Raw genomic sequence first — 21,945 nt, 5'->3', positions numbered from 1 at the left:
TAAAGATACATTCAGCACATAAAATGAAAAGATAGTAAATAGCTCCTATTAACATACTTGTATTGATAGTATTTTTAAGGGAAGAAAACAATTTAATTCCACAATAAAAACAGCATATTGGACCTTCCAGCATTATTCTCTGGTGTCATGGATTTTAGTTCTTCTCCATCTATTTCCAGAAAGTAGTTAGAAAGGACTACATGTGTACTGAGGTTTGATTTTATAAAGGGCATAGCAGGAAAACCAAACATAAAAATGACTTATTCATTACTTACAAAATACAATGCATGCATCCTACTTCCAGTCACATTTCAGAGTATCCTGATATTATAGATTTAGAACCAGAAAGAACCTTAGAGTCCATCTATTCCAGTACTTTGCTTTTTCAGGTGAGGAAACTGACACTTCAGAGAGGTTAAATGATTTGCCCAATGACACACAGTAAGTGGCTTTTATTTGAATCCAGATCTCTGATTCCAAATCTGTGTTCCTTCACACAGCACTATACAGCACAAATGGCTATCAGTTTCTGAGCAGGTGGGCTGTCCTTCCTCATTTACCATGTTATTCCTTGGGTTTTTAGGGACTATAAAGTCAACCACTTAAATCTGGAAGAAGACATGAGCAATACTCTGAAACAAGAAAGAAAATCTTTTATTGTGTGCCTGAGCCCATGAAGAGACTGTGATTCCTCACCCTTCTTCTGTCCATGTAGCTACAGGCAATGAATAAATGCCAGCTAAATCACCTGGGCCATCCAGGGATCTTTAGAAAGTCAAAATATATCACATGGGATCCTGCAAGGAGGGGAAAATGACTTTTTTATTGGATAATCACAAATGACATATCATAGAGGTAAATGAGTGATTCTGATGAAAACTTTAAGCAAATTTACACAGGGTAAGGGGACAATAGGAAAATCAATTTTACCTCACAATGAGAATTCACCTTTGTCTAGTATAATAAAGTTTATAAAGAGGCAGCTAAGTAGCTCAGTAAATTAAAGAGCTGGGCTATCCTGAATTCAAATCCAATCTCAGAGACACAGCTGTGTAATCCTGGGCAAGTCACTTAACCCGTTTGCCTTTATCCACCAGAGAAGAAAATGGAAAACTATTTCAGTATCTTTATGAAAGAACCCCTAATGGGGTTACAAAGAGTAGGACATGACTGAACCACAAACAACAAAAAGATTTGTAAAGTGTTTTCCTTATTATAGCCCTGTGAACTTTATTGGTCAAGTACTCTCAGCTCATCTTGTTCAAAAAAGTCACAGACTTATTAAGATAATATTCCTTGTTCATCTATACAAAAACTGCTATTGCAAAATCTCAATTCAAAGTTTCTGAGTTTGAATTAAAAACAATTAAATCCTCTTTTCCTTCTACATAATGAATGGCATAGTGGAAAGAGAATCATTCACTGCATAAGGGAGACCCAGGTTCCAATTCAATCCTCTGTGACATTCTAGCTCTGTCCTACTCTGCCCCATTCCAGATGAATCACTTAAATAACTCTATGAAATTATAAATTTTAGAGTAATTGTCAAAATGTTTTTGTAAAGGCCATTCCCTCAATAAATGAAGTCACAACTCTGAACCCAGCCTCTTCTCTCACCGAAAAAAATAAAGACAATTGTCAATAGAGAATATTCACTCTATACTTACCATAACTCTGTCTTTCACATTTTTGACATTTTTATCAATCTCCTTATGTTTGTCTGAAGTAAAAGCATTCTGAATATTCCCTGATTGAGCCTGTTATTAAAAAAAAGGTAGAAAAAAATTTCCTGGATGTTTGCTGCTCTTTACACTGAAATTTAAATCCTACACATATTTCACAAATCACATCTACACTGTAATCATATGCAGATCTTCCCATAAATATGATATGCATAAGAAAAAGACTTTAGTATGCCTCTTATAGGAATCAGAATCAAAAGGCAAACTCTAGACCAAGTTTCATTCTAAACCCTAGAAAAAGCAAAACATGTACAGCTACAACCATGAATTTTTACTTTATTAAATTCTGCATAGTGGAATGCATTCATATATATATGTATATACATATAGTGCTTTTACTCATTGATCCTATAATTAATTCACTAATAAATACAGATTTAGAATTGCCTGAGGTATCCTCCTAACTTTTCTGAAAATATGGTACTTAATAATAATAGGATCCTTTTGGACATGTTTTCCCAATATCCATTGGTGGTGTCATTTTTTCAGCTTGTGAATATCTGGATAGCAGAGGTGCCTTACAAAGGAGGAAGGCCAAGAAGGTGAAGGGGCCACATGATTATGCCAACTGACTATAGATTGAATAAATTGAAATTATTTAGCCTGGAGAAGAAAGAAAAAACTTCAGTGGGAATACAATTTTATTTGAAAAAAATGTCTTATGGAAGATAAATTAGACGTCTTATACTCTATTCCAAAAAACATTTCTATGAGTGACATAGACAGACTCTGACTTGAAAAAACTTTCTAAGTTAGGAACTGTCCAAAAGTGGAACATGATACTTAGGAAAGTAAATGAGATCACCCTTACTAGAGGTCTCTAAGCATATATTGGATGACCACTTGTCAGATGTGCTATAGAGCAGATTATTGTTTAAATTCAAATGTTCTTGGAGGGGCTTCCCAATTATACCACATGGGATCCTACAAGGAGGGGAAAACTCGACTTTTTATTGGGTAGTCTGTAGGATTATGCCCACTTATCTATGTACATGTAGTAGTGCTCTAAACCATAGGGGTAGAATTTACTAAATGATTTTTGATGATTATTATTTATTTCACTGATCACAGTTCTATTAAAAGTCTATCAGAGGTTCTTCTTTATAATGTTGATAACATAAATTGTTCTCTTATTTCTGCTCATTCCACTTTATATCAGTTCATATAGTCTTTCCATATTTCTCTTAAATCTTAAATTTATCATCTCTATGGCTCAATAATATTCCATTACATCCATACAAAATAATTTGTTTAGCTGTATTCTATTTAGTGAGCCCCTCCCATCAGTTTCTAGTTCTTTGTTACAAGAAAAAACAGCTACTATAAATAATGTTGTATACATGGATCCTTTCCCTCATTTTTAAATCTTTTTGGAGCATAGACCTAGGAGTGGAAGAAAATATGGGAGCCAAAGGAAGAGAACTTGGTAGAGGACATTTGGGCAAAGATCAGAGAAGGCAATGCCATGAGGGTATATAAAAAGAAACAGGAAAAAGGAAATAGATGAGAAATTGAGACATGTTTTACAAGTGTGGCATGGAGTAATTATATAGTGCTGAAGGTTCAATTAATAGAACATCTGTTGGAATTCTCCCTAGAAGAAGCACAGCAGGTAATCATTTCCTGACTAGCCTAATTTCATCCTTCAAAAAGTGGAAAAGATACCATGGGAAACTGCTGTTCCGATTTTAATTCATACCAAGAAGGAGGAAGTAGTTGCTGAGGGGGAAATCTTGAGAACTTTAGAGGGAAATGACTACTTCTAAGAATCTATGATATGGAAAAAGAAAGCCTGGAAGAGTCTGACATACATTCTTTATATTTAGAGTATAAAATTCAATAGTTCAAAGAAAGCATACAAAAAAAATCCAATGGTCTAAAATTTTACAAAGGAAGTTGGCCTAAGAGAAAAGAACAATTCTTATTAACAACATTTTTAAAGTACAAATATGATTAATTCAAATGAGAGAAAAAAAGGGCATGAACTAAAGAATCTTATGTGGCCACACAAGGAACTCACCAAACAACTTGAAATTTTTTTTAATTTATTTTTTAAGACATATGCATAGATAGTTTTCAACATTCATCTTTGCAAAACCTTGTGTTCCAAATTTTTTTTCTCCTTCCTTCTCCTCCCCCTCTCTCCTCTCCTAGATGGCAAGTAATCCAATATATGTCAAACATGTGCAAATTAGTTAATGAGGAACTTAAGTCCAAGATAAGTAGGAAGAAAAAAACCTCAATTCATTATATTTGATAAATTCAAGTCAGTGAGCCTAAATGAACTCCATCTTAGGGCACTAAAAAATATCAGAGATATGACTGCTATGCCACTGTCAATTATCTGTGAAAGACTGTGGAGAAAAAGAAAGGTATTGCAGAATTATAGATAAATAAATGTTACCCTGATCTTCAAAGAAAGAGAATTGAGTCTTCTTTATATGGTAGGCGAGAGAGCTCAACTACAATTTTTGACTACATTCTGAAAGTGAACATCTATGAAGGAAAAAAAAAAGAGTGTGTCCCCAAGAGGCAGTATAGCTTCATCAAGAACAATTAATTCCAGAAAAAGCTTATTTATTCATTAGACAAATTATTAGATATTTAAACTAAAGAAATGTTGCAGATATGATTTGTCTACAATTGTCACAGCTTTCTCATTCAGTACAGAGACCACTTTTAAAAGGTAATTCTTCACACATGTTCTAATAGGATAAAAAGTACCTGTTCAAATTTCTGGGCAGCTGCCAGGATTTTGCTTTCTTCCTTCAGACAATTAGAGATGATCATAGACATCTGTATTGGATCTTCCTGAAAATTATCCTAGGTGCATGGCATGAAAAGCAAAATTAAAAATTAAAATCAATTATCACTGGAATTAGGAAAACAGTTCCAATTTCTGAGATGCATTTGTACTCACTTTATCACCATTTATATTGACTATAATTTACTAACTTTTTTTTATCATTTTCCTCTCAATTATATCAGTACATTTCTTTACCTTTCCTTATTAGAACAAGTAACTTATATTCCCCTTGACTAAAAATACTCAAAATATTTTCATATATCATTTACATCTTCTTGATTTATTATTTTACCACTCTTGTATTTTGCATCAATGTTATACCATGTGCCATCATGTGAAAAAATACTGTGCTTCTTAGCTATAAATGGTATCCTCAAAACTATTATGATAATGGGGAAATATAAGCACTATAAGTGCTTTCATTTACTAGCTGAACATTTTCTATAACTTGAAAATATATATATATATTTCCCTTGATTTTGGAATTTCTATCTTTCTACTTCTCTCTCTCTCCCTCTTTCCCTCCCTCTGTCTCTCTCTGTTTCTTTTTCCCTTCTCTCTTGCTGTCTTTCCGTCTGTCTCTCTGTCTCTGCCTTTCTCTGTCTCTCCATCTGACTCTCCATCTGACTGTCTTTCTCCGTCTCTCTCATATTACACACATACACATTACACATACCTATATATCAAGATTCAGGTATCCTTTGTGTTTTTGTTTTTTTAGAAAATTGGAGAAGTCCAGTAAAACATAATTAGTAACAAAGCAAGTTTATTAAACAAATCCTATTTCCCCACTGATTTCCATTATAAAATTGGAACAATGGTCATGTGGGACAAAGAAAACAAAACCTCCCAATAGTCTGGGTTGAAACTGTTTGTCCAAGAATTAAAATGATAGGCAGCAAAGTACAGAAGAAAGAGTATTGATATAATAGAATTTCAGAATTGGAAGGAAGCTCAGCAGACATTTAGTCCAACTCCTGTCCTTCTTATCCACCAATAAAATTCCTATTATAAACACCCTACAAGTTATCATTGAGCTTTTGCTTGAAGACCTCCAATGAAATAGAACCCATCATCTCTTAAGGTAGTTTCTTCTACTCTGAAAGAAGTTTTAAGTGGAAGGATTTTCCTCCTGTTATATCATTTAAATTTACCTCTGACTTCTACCCATTAGTAAACAGGTTCACTAGAAATGGGTTCAAATTCCAGCTTTGTTATTTACTATTCTGAATAATTCTGAATAAATCATTTAACTTGTCTAGGATTCAATTCATTCATTAGTGAAGTGAAGAAATTGGAAGAGATGTTCTCTAAGGTCACATTCCATTTTCAATACCATGGTCCAATGATGGTCGTCTAGGGCATCCTAAGTGTGTAAGTGTTCAGGGTGCTTCTGTAGAATGTTTCAAGACTTTATATCACTCTAGAATCTTCCTATTGCCATCACATCCTTTACTTCCTCCAAAACTATAAGAATTTCCTTTGTGATTTGAGATCTAATCAGTCAGTTAATAAATATTCATTAAGTGTCTACTATATATCTAGCACTGTGCTACACACTGAGGATACAAAAAAAGGGCAAAAACAGCATAATAAATATGGAAATATATTTAGAAGAATTGCACATGTTTAAGTATTTTGTATTACTTGCTATATAAGGGTGGGGAGGAAGGGAGAAAAATTTGGAACAAAAGGTTTTGCAAAGGTGGATGTTAAAAACTATATTTGCATGGATTTTGAAAAATAAAAAGCTATTATTAAAAAAAAAAACAAAAAGAGACAAAAGATGATATACTGTGTACAAAGTCACAACAATATCAGAAGATGATCAAATATGAATGATTTAGCTATTCTCAGCAATACAATAATCCAAGGCAACTCTGAAGGATTTATGGAAAAAAATAATATACATACCCAGAAAAAGAACTGAATACAGATTGAAGCATACTTTTTTTTTTTTACTTTCTTATTTTTCTTTCATAATATGACTGCTATGGAAATATTTTACATGTTGACATATGTATAATGTATATTGAATTACTTGCATTTTCAAGGGAGTGGTGAGAAAGGAGAAAAGAAAAGAATCTGGAACTCATAGTTTTAAAAACGAATGTTAAAAATTGCTTTTACAAAAGAAGCAAAGGACAGTCTTTGCTCTCAAGGAGCTCACAAGCTAATGAGGAAAACACTGAACTAACAGCTAATGACTGAGGCCTTGTCCTGCCTTGGACACCAATTATTGCAAGACCCTTGATAAATCATTCCATCTTTTTGGTCCTCATCTGAAAAATAATGGATTTGGATTTGATTTCTATAATTCACATATGCCTAAAAAAAGTCTATATTTCTATACCCCCACACTTTTAGTCCCTGAAATCTAGTTTTCCTAATCCATGTAAATTTGTGCAATATTTTATAAGATTATCATTGATTTAGAGTTTGAAGAGGTCTTAGAAATCATTTAATTTAACTCCAAGTTTTCAGGAAATTGAAGCAAGATAAAGGTACATGGGTTTGAACTAAGATTTAAATCCAAATTTTCCTTGACTCCAAATCCAGCATTATTTTCATTGCAGCATACTGTTTTTTTTGTAAGAGGTCTTGATATAAAATGCATGGTTTATAATATGTGTGAAACTAAAGTTTTTGAAATGAATTAATTGTTTCACTTTGCTCATGTACATTTAAAAATTCTTTACTATTAATTTATTTGAAATGGGAGCTGTCTGTAAATTAATATCACATAATCTCTGTGATCTTCCAAATGACAGTTTGGCAACATTTCTGTCAAAGATTAAAGATTCTGTCAAAGGTATAAACATACCTGAAGATTACGTTTGCTTTTCCTTATATTGTGCTGCAGCAAAAAATTGTTCTGTAGAGAGAAGCGGCTATAGTGCTCATCCAACTGAGAGAGAAGTTCATGAAAACATACTGTGGCAAAGGAGACATCCATGGCAGCATAGTCCCTGGGAGATTCAAAACAGACAATTATTAATTTCAAATATTAGAATGGCATATATGAAAGTTTGTCCACAATGTACACTGGAAAGAGTGCTGCATTTGAAGTCAAAGGACCTGGATTCAAATTCTAACTCTGCCACTTATTCTCTCTGGGTCTTTATCCCGTCACTTAATCACTTTTGTTTGTTGGATGATTTTTTTTTTTTTTTTTTTTTTTTTTTTTTTGGTGAGGCAGTTGGGGTTAAGTAATTTGCCCAGACAATAAGTGTTAAGTGTCTGAAGATAGATCTGAAGTCAGATCCTCCTGACTCCAGGGCTGTTATTCTATCCACTGACTCATTTAGCTGCCTCACTTAACTTCTTTTATACTCCAGTTTCTTCATCTGCAAAATGAGAGGACTGGATTTGATCTATGATGTATATGGAAAAGGCTGGGTGATTAAATCCATGATTTCACTGATAGAGGGAACTCCTGTATGAGAAAATTACCTCTAATAATTTAGGTTGGTACCTTCTCTACAATTTTTAATCAGAGAGTAGCCCAGAGCAATGAGAGATTAACTGATTGCCAAAAGTTACGGTCAGAATATGTCAGAGAAGACTTAAATTCAAGTCTTCCTGTCTTGGATACCAGCTCTCTATAATGTTGACTGTCATGATTATTTTTCTACAAGGAATATTACTTTCAATTTCACCACCTTTCCCATATTTCATAAGATAAAAGAAAAGTTTGTATGAAGATACTCTGAAAGCTAATTAAAATCTGACATATTTTGAAGATTTCTTTAAACTGATACAAAACCAAATGAACAGAACCAAGAAAACAATATATTCAATAATCACAATAATGCAAAGGAAAATAACTCAAAAAGACAGGAAAATTCATATCAATGCAACAATGAAGTTTGACCCAATAGATATGATGATGAAACATATTTTCTTCCTTTCAGTAGAAGAGACATATACAGATGATGGCAGAGTGAGGCATAGTTGTCAGAAATGATCAATGTGTCAGTTCATTTTGTTTAATTGTATTTTGTTAAAATGGAGAGTTCTGAAGGTGGGCAATTAGGTAATGATAGCAATGTTAAAAAAAACCCCACTACTTTTTACACAAAAGAAAGCTAATTCAAAAATCAATTGCCTCAAAAACTTTTTATTCTAATATAGCTTTGATTTTCTTTTAATTGTCCAACTCTATCTTGCATTTTGACTTGAAAATAGATCCCTTCATTGCTTTCAGCTTTAATTTAATGGATTTGGGGAAATACAGAAAATAACAAGATTTGGAAAGTTGTAAAAACAAGTTTATATCTAATGCATTTAAGTCTTTTTTTGTACCAAAGTACAATTTTCTATGATGACAAATACTCTTCCTTCCATGCACTTCAGAGTTAAATAACATAGCATATCTTGTTCAACTCATATCCAATAGGAATCTATTATAAAATATCAGGTCAATAAGTTATTCAGCCTTTTTTTGAAGATCTCCTATGAGGAGGAGACATGGGCTCTCTCTCTTTCTCTTTCTCTCTCTCTCTCTCTCTCTCTCTCTCTCTCTCTCTCTCTCTTTTGGTCAAGTGTGGTCACTTTAATTTAATTCATTAATTAAAGTAAATAAAAATAAATTTTTAATAAAATATTAGGTTCATTTTTATTTGTCTTTTTTTCTGTTTATTTTTTACTATAATCCTCATATATTTTGTATCAGTTCATATAAGTCTTCCCATTTTTCTCTGTATTTATGTTAGGATACAGTCATTTTATATGTGATATCTCTGTGTCAAAGGGCATGAGCATTTTATCAACCTTCTTTTTTTAAATAACTTTTTATTGACAGAACATATGCATGGGTAATTTTTTACAACATTATCCCTTGCACTCACTTCTGTTCCAACTGTTCCCTTTCCTCCCTCCACCCCCTCCCCTAGATGACGGGAAGTCTTATACATATTAAATATATCATAGTATATTCTAGATATAATATATGTATGTGTGCAGAACTGTACAATTCTCTTGTTGCATGAGAAGAGTTGGATTCAGAAGGAAACTTGGGAAGATAAACAAAAATGGAAGTAGTCCACATTCATTTCCCAGTGTTACTTCTCTGGGTGTAGCTGATTCTGTCCATCATTGATCAACTGGAACTAAATTAGATCTTCTCTTTGTTGAAGATATCCACTTCCATCACAATACATCCTCATACAGTATCGTTGTTGAAGTGCTTAATGATCTTCTGGTTCTGCTCATTTCACTCAGCATCAGTTCATGTAAGTCTCTCCAAGCCTGTCTGTATTCATCCTGCTGGTCATTTCTTACAGAACATAACATTTATATACCACAATTTATCCAACCATTCTCCAATTGATGGGCATCCATTCATTGTCCAGTTTCTAGCCACTACAAACAGGGCTGCCACAAACATTTTGGTACATACAGGTCCCTTTCCCTTCTTTAGTATCTCTCTGGGATATAAGCCCAGTAGTAGCACTGCTGGATCAAAGGATATTCAGTTTGATAACTTTTTGGGCATAATTCCAGATTGCTCTCCAGAATGGTTGGATTCGTTCACAACTCCACCAACAATGCATCAGTATCCTGGTTTTCCCGCATCCCCTCCAACATTTGTCACTATCTTTTCCTGTAATCTTAGCCATTCTGACAGGTGTGTAGTGGTATCTCAAGAGTTGTCTTAATTTCAACTCTAAGATACCATAGAGAACCATAGAGAACCATATAGAACAGTTCTATGATATGACAATCCCTTCAACACAGCTATCGTGTTTCCCCAAACATTTAACCTTCCAGGCTAAACACTTTGAGTTTCTTCAACAAATCATCATATCACATGGACTCAAGTCTCTTCACCATTATCATTGCCTTTCTTTGGATGTTCTTCAATGAATTGTTATTATTCCTAAACTATAGTACCCAGAAGTGAATACACTACTCCAGATGTGGTCTGTCTATGGAAGACCAAAGGGGATTCTCATCTATTTATACTTTTCTTAATAAAGGCTAAGATCACTAAGCCCTAGAATACCTTCTTGGCTTCCATGTCACACTAGTGACCAATGTCGAGTTCATAGTCCAACAAAGCCCTCAAATCTTTTTTTTTTCCTCAGAAAAATATCCATTCAGCCATGTCTCTACCATCTTCTACTTGTGAAACTGATTACTTGAACCTAAGAGCATGAGTTTACATTTATACTGCCATGATCTTCTTGGCTAACTCTGTCAGCCACTATTTTAGTTATCCCTGCCTTGTGTCACCTGCAAATTTGATGGTATGCCATCTGTGCTTTTATTCAAGTAAATGGACATAGCATAAAGTATTATAAAATACAAGGCATTGGTAGAATTTAATTTTTTATCTTAGTGCCTTAGTTCCTACTTTTCTCTTGATATGGGTGTCTTCTGCCTAGTTTTATCTATGTAATTCCTACCTATCCTTTGAGATGCAATATCTGGGGCTATCTCCTTGATAATTCAACTGGAAGTGATCTCTTCTTCCTATAAATGACCACAGCCCTTTGTACTTTCCCTATTACAATTTACATATGCTAACCTCTATGATGAGTATTTGTATGCCTACCTCATTAAAGGATCTTGATTGGGATTGAGCTGTTTTTCACTATATCTCTCACAGAATATTGTACATTTGAGGTATTCAACCAATATACCTTCAAGGAATAAATGAACTGATTCATGAATGATCCAGAGGTTGAATTAGATGATCTCTAAATTTCTTCAAGCTCTAAATAAATGAGAATCTTATGAAATACTGTACAAATTTATACAGATTAGGAAAACTAGGTTTCAGGAACTGAAATACAATGTGTTGTGATATAAAGAACACTAGATTCAAAGTTAGGGTTTTCTTCCCAACTCCATTTAATCTTGGGCAGGCCATTTCATCTCTAAACCTTGGTTTCCTCATCTGTAAAAAATTTGTTAATAATCTTGTATTATTTTCCTCGAAAGGCTATCATGAGAAAAGAGTTTTATATGCCTTAAAAGATTTTTTTGAACATGTTACTATTGCTTAGTCAAGACAATTTTAAGTAAAAACAAATTACTTGAATCAACAACATACTTGTCACACCCACACTTTGCAGACACAATTTATTCCTATATCCCAGGGTTTCCTTACCAGTCTTGCTTTTCCAACCAAGGTGCCAGATACTGCCTAATTTCCATAGGAAAACTGTCATCATAAAGTTGATGCACTTGCTCTAGGAATTTGGGGTCAAGTCTTTGTAACTCACTCCACTGAGACATCCTATAGTATGAAAAATACAACAAATTAAAGGTTATAGTGTTCTGCAGACAAAGAAAGAAAGCTGAGTATTAAGAATAATAGCTCAAGATAAATAAGAGAAACTTAGTAAGACTGCTATGAAATGTTACAGACTTAAAAAAAAAAACAAAATCAAAAGAACAATATACACAATGACAAAAACGATGCAAATGAAAACAATCTTAAAAGACAACAAAATCACATCAAATACAGTGATCAATGTTGGTTCCAGATGACTAAAACCCAAATCCTCTAACTTCCTTCTAGTAGAAGTGATAGACTATATCATAGTCACTATATTAGATAATTTTATTATGGGTCTGAAGGGGAAGAAATGGTAAATGGATTACTGGAAAGTGATTAGGATATGAGAACAAAATACATTAATAATACATTTCAAAATCCAAGAGCTCAACAGCAGAAGTTTTAGCATCTATAGAATCTTTGTCAAAACACTGCAGACTGATCTCTGCTACCTATTTAGCTAAAGAAAAGATAAAGTGCTTGCCTTGAAAATTATTTTTCTTTTGTACTTATAGGAAAAGGAAAGTGAATGTGTTTTTTCATTTAACACTAAACTAGCTGTTATCTATGTCTTTGGGGGCCTTTAGTATATGAGCAACAAATAGTTGCTGAGTCTAGCAAAGTGAGGTGTTTACTCTTAGGTTTTTGATGTTAGATATTGGTCTTTTTAAAACATTGCTTTTATTCCACTTGGTTTTTCCTCTCTGTATAGTTAGGCTGAAATGTTCTATATCAATTTGGATCTTATTTAGTAGGATCTACAATATTTAGGGCTTGATGCAATCAGTTCATTGTCATCCACAAACAATCATCTGGAGAATCTCACTCCTTTGACATGGACTTTACACTGGATGTATCAGAACTGTTGAACAAGGTTATCTTTTTTTTTTTTTTTCCTCTTTCAAGGAATCTTATATGATTCTGAAGTTACACAGAAGACAACTTACTGGAGGAAAAACTTTAAAATTTTGTTCTCCAAAATCAAATAATTTTTTATAGTTAACAACCATTATCTGCAGTAGCATGTTGTATTTACTATACCTTTTAATCAATAGTGTGACTGCTCTAAAATATCATTTTTAGAAGCCTGCTTATTCAATTATTATATAATCCCTGAGGATTATTTCAATGTACATGTACCTTATCTTTATTGAAAAATGGTATAGACATAAGAAAGTAGGAATACATAATAGTAGTTAGTAATATTCTCTTGGTTTTCTTTTGGAGGGATAATAAGGTCAGAATAAACCTTTTGTTATCTTCCCTTCTTTCAATTTCCTTGAAAATCAATCTCTCACTGCTTTTATCTACAATATATTCTTTTATTTTATTTTATTTTATTTTATTTTATTTCATTTTATTTAATAGCCTTTTATTTACAGGATATATACATGGGTAACTTTACAGCATTAACAATTGCCAAACCTCTTGTTCCAATTTTTCACCTCTTACCCCCTCCCCCACCCCCTCCCCTAGATGGCAGGATGACCAGTAGATGTTAAATATATTAAAATATAACTTAGATACACAATAAGTATACATGACCAAAACATTATTTTGCTGTACAAAAAGAATCAGGCTCTGAATTATTGTACAATTAGCTTGTGAAGGAAATCAAAAATGCATGTGTGCATAAATATAGGGATTGGGAATTTAATGTAATGGTTTTTAGTCATCTCCCAGAGTTATTTTTCTGGGCATAGCTAGTTCAGTTCATTACTGCTCCATTAGAAATGATTTGGTTGATCTCGTTGCTGAGGATGGCCTGGTCCATCAGAACTGGTCATCATATAGTATTGTTGTTGAAGTATATAATGATCTCCTGGTCCTGCTCATTTCACTCAGCATCAGTTCGTGTAAGTCTCTCCAGGCTTTTCTGAAATCATCCTCTTGGTCATTTCTTACAGAACAATAATATTCTATAATATTCATATACCACAATTTATTCAGCCATTCTCCAACTGATGGGCATCCACTCAGTTTCCAGTTTCTAGCCACTACAAAAAGGGCTGCCACAAACATTCGTGCACATACAGGTCTCTTTCCCTTCTTTATGATCTCTTTGGGATATAAGCCCAGTAGTAATACTGCTGGATCAAAGGGTATGCACAGTTTGATAACTTTTTGAGCATAGTTCCAAACTACTCTCCAAAATGGTTGGATTCGTTCACACCTCCACCAACAATGCATCAATGTCCCAGTTTTCCCGCATCCCCTCCAACAATCATCATTATTTTTTCCTGTCATCTTAGCCAATCTGACAGGTGTGTAGTGGTATCTTAGAGTTGTCTTAATTTGCATTTCTCTGATTAATAATGACTTGGAGCATCTTTTCATATGACTAGAAATAGTTTCAATTTCTTCATCTGAGAATTGTCTGTTCATATCCTTTGACCATTTTTCAATTGGAGAAATGGCTTGATTTTTTATAAATTAGAGTTAATTCTCTATATATTTTGGAAATGAGGCCTTTATCAGAACCTTTGACTGTAAAAATATTTTCCCAGTTTATTGCTTCCCTTCTAATCTACAATATATTCTTTTTATGTCAAATTGAACTACTCTTCTCATCCTAAATTTTTTTTCACAGACATTTCTCCTTCTCTGTTTAGCACATTGGGAACTATGACTTTATAATCCAAATATAGTAGCAATGCCATAATAATAGCTGTTTTCTATAAAAAATTACTATGGAATTTTTTCCATTTTTATTTATGTTTTCCAACATCACTTTGGGATGACTTTGCTTAGTTGGGTCTCTCACCAAACTTTAAACTTGTTCTTCCCTTCTCACCATATTTTTCTCCACTAAGCTCTTATAAATAAATTTACACTTTTATTGGTCTTCTTTTTTGCCGTATCTCTTCATTTGGCAAAATCAAGTGTTGACTAGAAGAGGCACTTTCTATGTTAAGGATTTATACTGATTATATTTCTTTAAGAAATAATAATAGCCTACATAAATATTGGCTTTTTAAAAATCCATTTCCAGTTTTTATGCCAATAGCTCATTTAAATGGATTTAATTGAAGCTGCCTTAATGCTATGACTCATTTTTTTCTTCTAGCTTGATATTGCTTTTGATCTTTGTTCCAACAAGTCTGATGAGCTAGATATCTGATTCAGAAAAAGATTATCACATCAATAATCAGTCATCATCTGTTTGTTAAAATATAACCAATTTTTATTTTTTATGATGTTACTAAGTGTTCATCACGTTTATTGTCTGTTCCCAAGTATCATTTATTATATATGAGGGAAGTTTTAATATTGTCTACAAGTTTCTTACTCCTAAACTATGGTTTCCACTGTATGTTTTCTATCATGCTAGACATATGTATTAAAGTAACTGAGTTTTAAAGTATTTGTTGATTTAATTGGAGAGGAAGGTGCCTTATTAAGTTCTATCTAGAATTTCTTTACTTTCTCTTTACCTATAACATTTCTGTTTAGATAAGTTTTCAAAGTTAAATAAGAAATAATCATAAGCTCCAATTATTTTCATGTTTCTCATGCTGTTCATGAATATTGCAAAACAAACAAATGAAAGCCCCAATAAAATAGTTAACCAAGGATCTCATGAAATGATACTTCTCGTTGCCTCTGGATGCATCATAAAACCAACTCTGTCAGCTGCATCATTTGTTCTCCAAGGATAATCTGTGGACAAACCTATTGAGACACAATGTTTTCTTCTAGCATCATTTATAGTAAAAATGTTAAAATTGCTATGATTTAGTTGCTCTAGTTGCATGTTCACTTACTGGTTCCTACAAAAGGTTATTATATTGACAGCACCTACATCAAAGTCAATTTTATAAACAATCTAAAAATTCTAATTCTTAACCTTTTCTGTCTTCTACTCTGCCATCATCACAGAAGCACTTGGTATGGTTAAAAATTAGAAATAAAAGGGCTGAAATGAGAGTCACTAAACCTAGTTTTTAGTCCCATTTCTTTCCCTGTTTCATTTTAGGAAAAATACCTTCATTCCCATTGGACTTTAGTTTCTTTAACTCAAACATGAAAGTCCTCAAGGTTCTTTCTAATGCAAACAACCTATGATTGTACACACACACACACACACACAATGTTGAAGGCAAAATAATTTTTCTATTAAATTCTAATAGCAACTGATCACTTGCAGCATATCAAATGCTATAAATTAATTGAAGTATAATTGGCTACCCAGATATATCTTGAGAGATATTTTTCAAGTGTTTACTGCTTATAGATACAAAGATAGATGCTTAAGGAGATACAAAGTTTAGATAAGAAATGGTCCCTTACTTCAGGGAGTTTACAATTTCAATGGAATTCACGATATTAATATAACTGCAAAACAAATGTGGTACCTAAGATTTTTTTAAAAGCACAATAAAAGTATTGATTACAATCCATGACAAGTAGGATCATTAATGACTTAGAGACACAGAAAGCATCTGTAGCATCTGACATAGGTTTTAAAACTAAAATTAAGATAAATTGAATGAGGGAAGATGTTACACACTGGGGAAATCCTGTGATTGAGAAAATATGCAGGCTTTTTGGATAATAATCTGGTTTTAGCTAGGGAAAAAATGTAGGAATATAATACAAGAAAAGACTGGAAATATAAAGAGCCACCAAACTGTGAAGGGCCTTGAATATTAGGCTAAGGAATATAAAAATTAGAGCTAAATGATAGGGAACAAATCAAAGACTTATAGATAGAAGAGTTATAACTCCATCTATGTTGAGAACAATTAGTTTGGTTGCAGAGTAGATTGAATGTGAGAGATCATGCAGAACCAGAATTAATGGGATTTAGCAACTTAATAGATATGTGAAATGACCAAAAGGGATAACACTGAAATTTCAAATTTAGAAAACTGGTTGAATGAAATTGCTACTAGAAATAATGGGTCTATTCCATTTCTTTCAAGTATAAAATGAAGAAAAAAAATTGAATGAAATGATCTCTAAGGTCCCTTCCAGCTCTAAAATTCTAAGATCCCATTTGCTTAAAGTGGGACAATCTGATTCTACATTATACAGTTTCCCATATAGTTTCCAATTTAGAGGTTTTTAACCCCTGGTCGATCAATCTGTTTTTTATTTTACATATTTTGACAACTGTTTTTCAATATAATTGATTTCATTTGTATTTTATTTATTGTATTTGCATCTAGGTATTTTATTTATGCATTTAAAACTTATTCTGAGGAGGAACACATAAGCATAAAAAAGTGGTTCATGACACAAAAAAGGTTAAGAACCCCTGCCTCAAATACTTTGCCAAAGGCGACAGAGTTAATATCACGGAGGTTAGAATCCAAATCCTCCAATTTCAAATCAATCATTCCCCCCTTTCACTCCCCTCCCCCACTGCATTATCTTCCATTAAGGAGCAACTCAGCTGAGGCCTTCCCTAAAAAAAGTCTTCTCATTTATTAGTAGCTTTCCCCACCCCCTTCTTTTTCTCCCTTCTCATATGTTTTATGTAGTCTGTTAACATTAGGTTGCTAGCTAGACAGCTAATTACCTAGATATCACAAAACTTTGAAGCTGTAAAGGACCTTTGATACCAACTAGTATAATCTCTTCATTTTTAAAGATAAGAAGTTTGAACTGAGGGGAGTAGGGTAACCTGCTTCCTCCTTGGATACATGCAAAGATACTCCTTTCTGGATAAAGGATGTAACTGAGAAAATCCCCCCTTCCCGAGTCTTGACAACCCCCAAGACTGTTTTAGGGAATGTCCTTCAAACACTGATCGATCCCGGGTTCCCAAACCAAAGACACACGTCTGTCCAACTTGCTCCAGAAACCATCTGGTTCGAGCTCCTCTCAAGTACCCACCTTCTGCAGAGCCGTGAAGCCGGGATGGCACAGAGCAGGCTAGACGTCAATTGTCACTCCCCTGATCAGAGCTGATCCTACAACTCTTCCCTAGGGGCTGTCAGAGATCGTTTGGTTAGCAAGTTCGACTGTTTCCTGGGGTCTGTCTGCAGCAGAGCAAAATAACCCGACAGAAAAAATGCTACTAGCGAAGAACCCGGCAGTTTCACTTTCCACTCCCTGACCAATCACGTAACCAGCTCATTCTCTTCAGGCCAACCAAAACTCGCTGTTCCTTCCTTGGGTCCAACTCCCCTCCGTCATCTAGAGCTTTCACCTAATTGCTTTTAATTCTCTCTCTCGGAAATGGGCTTTGTCTTCAAGGTGCCACGAGTCTTCCTAGTCTCTTTTTCTAATCGTTAAGTAAATTTATGGCGCAGTCTGGGGCGGATCTTATACGTTGTTTGCAGTTGAAAACGAAACCCTTAAGGTTATGCTTCCGTGGCTAGTAACAAAATGATGATTTGTGTTAGTATATTGTTAGCTAAGTCCTTTCAGCAGAATCTGGATATATAAAATAACATTCTCAGAATATAGCACAACTCTTTTTTAAAAAATTTATTTATTTATTTATTTTATTATTATAGTAACTTTTTATTGACAGAATCCATGCCAGGGTAATTTTTTTTACAATATTATCCCTTGCACTCACTTCTGTTCGATTTTTCCCTCCCACCCTCCACCCCCTCCCCTATATGGCAAGCAGTCCTATATATGTTGAATATGTCCTAGTATATCCTAGATACAATGTATGTGTGCAGATCCAAACAGTTTTCTTGTTGCACAGGGAGAATTGGATTCAGAAGGTAAAAATAACCCGGGAAGAAAAACAAAAATGCAAACAGTTTAAATTCATTTCCCCGTGTTTTTTCTTTGGATGTAGCTGCTTTTGTCCATCACTGATCAATTGAAACTGAATTAGGTCTCTTTGTCAAAGAAATCCACTTCCATCAGATTACATCTTCATACAGTATCGTTGTTGACGTATATAATGATCTCTTGGTTCTGCTCATTTCACTTAGCATCAGTTCATGTAATTCTCTCCAAGCCTCTCTGTATTCATCCTGCTGGTCATTTCTTACAGAACAATAATATTCCATAACATTCATATACCACAATTTACCCAACCATTCTCCAATTGATGGGCATCCACTCAGTTTCCAGCTTCTAGCCACTACAAACAGGGCTGCCACAAACATTTTGGCACATACTGGTCCCTTTCCTTTCTTTAGTATCTCCTTGGGGTATAAGCCCAGTAGAAATACTGCTGGATCAAAGGGTATGCACAGTTTGATAACTTTTTGGGCATAATTCCAGATTGCTCTCCAGAATGGTTGGATTCGTTCACAACTCCACCAACAATGCATCAGTGTCCCAGTTTTCCCGCATCCCCTCCAACAATCATCGTTATTTTTTCCTGTCATCTTAGCCAATCTGACAGGTGTGTAGTGGTATCTCAGAGTTGTCTTAATTTGCATTTCTCTGATTAATAATGATTTGGAACACTCTTTCATATGAGTGGTAATAATTTCAATTTCATCGTCTGAAAATTGTCTGTTCATATCCTTTGACCATTTATCAATTGGAGAATGGACAAATCTTTTAATTTACAGATATTTGTTGAAATCTCAACTGTCTTTATTGCCAACCTTCAAAGTGCAGTATCCTTCACAACTGCCATGCCATAGTACAACAATGTTTTCCGTATGTTATACATCAGAAAGTATGATATTTACTTTATCTTGTTTGATCCTCACAATGCCCCTGAAAAGTAGATGTTCTTATTAACATGTATTTTGTAAATGGAAGGAAACTGAGGCTCAGCGAAATGGCAAATCTTGTTTTGGATAGCATATGGTTGTTAATGTAGTCTAAAATCAAAATACCTTTTCTGGTAGTAAGATCACAATGTTGATGTTATGTTCAATCTTTGCACATCATTTACTATATGGTCACATCTTTTCTACCCAGGTCTTCCCCTCTCAGATTCATTCATTCATTCCTTTATTTAGATTTTTTTTTGGAGGAGATGAAAAAGAAGATTCTTTGCCTCAGTTGCTACCTAACATTAATCACTGAACGGGTGGGGCCTCAGTCAAACTGAAACCTGTTGAAGACTTTAGCTAAAAAAGGTCAAGGTCTCCCATTTCTTCCAGGGCCATCCCGACTAGATCTATATCTGGCCGCTGAAACCAGATGGCTCTGGAGGGGAAAGTGAGACTTTGCACAATCCTCCCTTCCTTAAATCCAATTCACTTGCATGTCATGGCATCATATATCCTGTTATAGTTCTCTTTGATGATGCAGGACAAACAACAGGAGGATTCAATAATAACTCACACATAAAGCACTATAAGGTTAGGCTACATTTCTTATGAAGTCCTTTCCAACTGTTAGATTCTATAGTTTACAAACTGTCTCACAACCAGTTCTTCTATAGTATTATCCCCATTTTTCAGAATAGAAAATCGATTCTCAGTGAAGTAAATTACTTTACAGCAACTGTCAAGTTAGCGGGATTCTAATTCATATATTTCGACTGCAGATTCAGCCCTTTTATCTTATTAGATTTAATTCCTTAAAACCCTTAGAGCTGGAATAATAATGGCTAATATTGTATAGGGCTTACTTATTATGTGCTAGGCATTGTGTTAAATACTTTAAAATTATTTTCTCATTCAATCCTCACAACATCCCTGGGAGAGACGTGCAATTATTATAGTTTACATTTTACAGCTAAGCAAACTGAGGCAAAGAGATAATAAGCACACAACTAGTGGGTGTTTGGGGACAGGATTTTAGCCCAGAGGTTTATTGGCCCCAAATCCTGTGATCTATCTATTCCTACGTAGAGGCCAATTCCAATAGGCAAAAATTCTCTGTTCTGACTTGACATCTTTAGCAGATCTGATGCGCCTGTTGATACAAATGTTAAAGATATGTGATATATTTCTCTTCCTCCAATTATGTTTTACTTTGGTCCTCAAACTTTTTAAATAGGGGGTCAGTTCACTGTCCCTCAGACTGTTGGAGGGCCGGACTATAGTAAAAACAAAAACTTTGTTTTGTGGGCCTTTAAATAAAGAAACTTCATAACCCTGGGTGAGGGGGATAATTGTTCCCAGCTGCCACATCTGGCCCGGGCTGTAGTTTGAGGACCCTTGCAGGGATTAGCTCCATTGTATGGAAGAAAACAAATTCTACTCCAACAACCATATGTAGGGCTGACATAAGGGTAAATAGTTAAAAAAAAAATTCGTGGTTTCCTGGAGGTCTGGATACAGCTGTGATCCTGACATTGGCAGGGGAGTGCCGGGTGCTCGGAACAGCCACAACCACGTGGTTTCGGAGAAAAAGCTAGGGAGCGAGAAGGCAGGAGATTGAGGGGAAACCGAAAGTTAGCCTCTGATGGAAGCGGGTGCGCATGAACGTCTGGGGGCGGGATTTTCCATCCCTGACACTGGGTTCGGCTACATTCAGTCTGTCGGGCTGACAAACTTAGTCCTCCAGGGTATCCCGTGGTGCCTGGCACGCGCTGTCAGATGCTACGTGCAGGCTACCGAGAGCTAGGGGCTGCTGGGAGGCGGGAGTTGGGATGGAGCCGTAGGCACTGGAGCAGGGGGAAAGCAGAAGCCGGTTGTTTGATTAATGAGTCGGGGCTTAATAGAGAAAGGAAAATGAATGTTTTCTCTGTGACCCTTGCTTGGACATTTTTGGTTTATTGAGTCATTGTCACAGTTAGCATTTGATTTGTGCGCATTTAGTTTATTTTATTTGCAAAGTGTTTTATATAAGTTGTTTCATTTGATCCTCATAATCCTCAATACTTTGAGATAGCATAGCATGATCCCCATTTTATAGATGAGGAAATGGAGGGTGCCCAGAAAGACGTGGCTATTAAATATCTCCCCCAGACAAGATTTAACTAACAGTTCTCTTAGTGAGCATCTTAAGAAAGTTAAGTGGTCCAGTGGACAGAGCACTGCCTCTAAAGTCTGTTAGAGTTGAGTTCAAAACTTACCCCAGATAGATCCTACTTGTGTGACCCTGGGCACTTGATCCTTTTAGTTGTGCCTTCGATAGGGTTGTTATGAGGAGCAAGTGAGATGAATGCTTGTCCAGAGGTAGAACATGATAGGTTATGATGTTGTGACCTTTGTATGGTAACTAGCAAAGGAAGTCCATGGCAGAGGCTGCTGGGAACTGCAGCAACCAAGTCTGTTGGGGAG

General features: G+C 34.7%; 1 protein-coding gene across 1 annotated transcript in view; it reads right to left on the bottom strand.

The window, feature by feature from the left end:
• STAT1 (signal transducer and activator of transcription 1) overlaps positions 1-17,927 on the bottom strand; it is a 54,503-nt gene extending 36,576 nt beyond the window's left edge. Inside the window, exons 1-5 of the mRNA XM_012544886.3 lie at positions 17,678-17,927; positions 11,666-11,794; positions 7,373-7,517; positions 4,467-4,565; positions 1,668-1,757 (exon numbers count right to left, since the gene is read on the bottom strand). Of these exons, the coding sequence (XP_012400340.1) occupies positions 1,668-1,757; positions 4,467-4,565; positions 7,373-7,517; positions 11,666-11,793 (462 nt within the window). The 5' untranslated portion in view covers position 11,794; positions 17,678-17,927. The remainder of the gene's footprint in view (positions 1-1,667; positions 1,758-4,466; positions 4,566-7,372; positions 7,518-11,665; positions 11,795-17,677) is intronic.
• Between the last annotated feature and the right edge of the window lie 4,018 nt (positions 17,928-21,945).

Source organism: Sarcophilus harrisii, chromosome 3 (genome assembly GCF_902635505.1).
Source record: "Sarcophilus harrisii chromosome 3, mSarHar1.11, whole genome shotgun sequence".
Classification (NCBI taxonomy): domain Eukaryota; kingdom Metazoa; phylum Chordata; class Mammalia; order Dasyuromorphia; family Dasyuridae; genus Sarcophilus; species Sarcophilus harrisii.
Note: the sequence above shows the minus strand (reverse complement) of the source record. Positions and strands in the feature narration are given on the sequence as shown.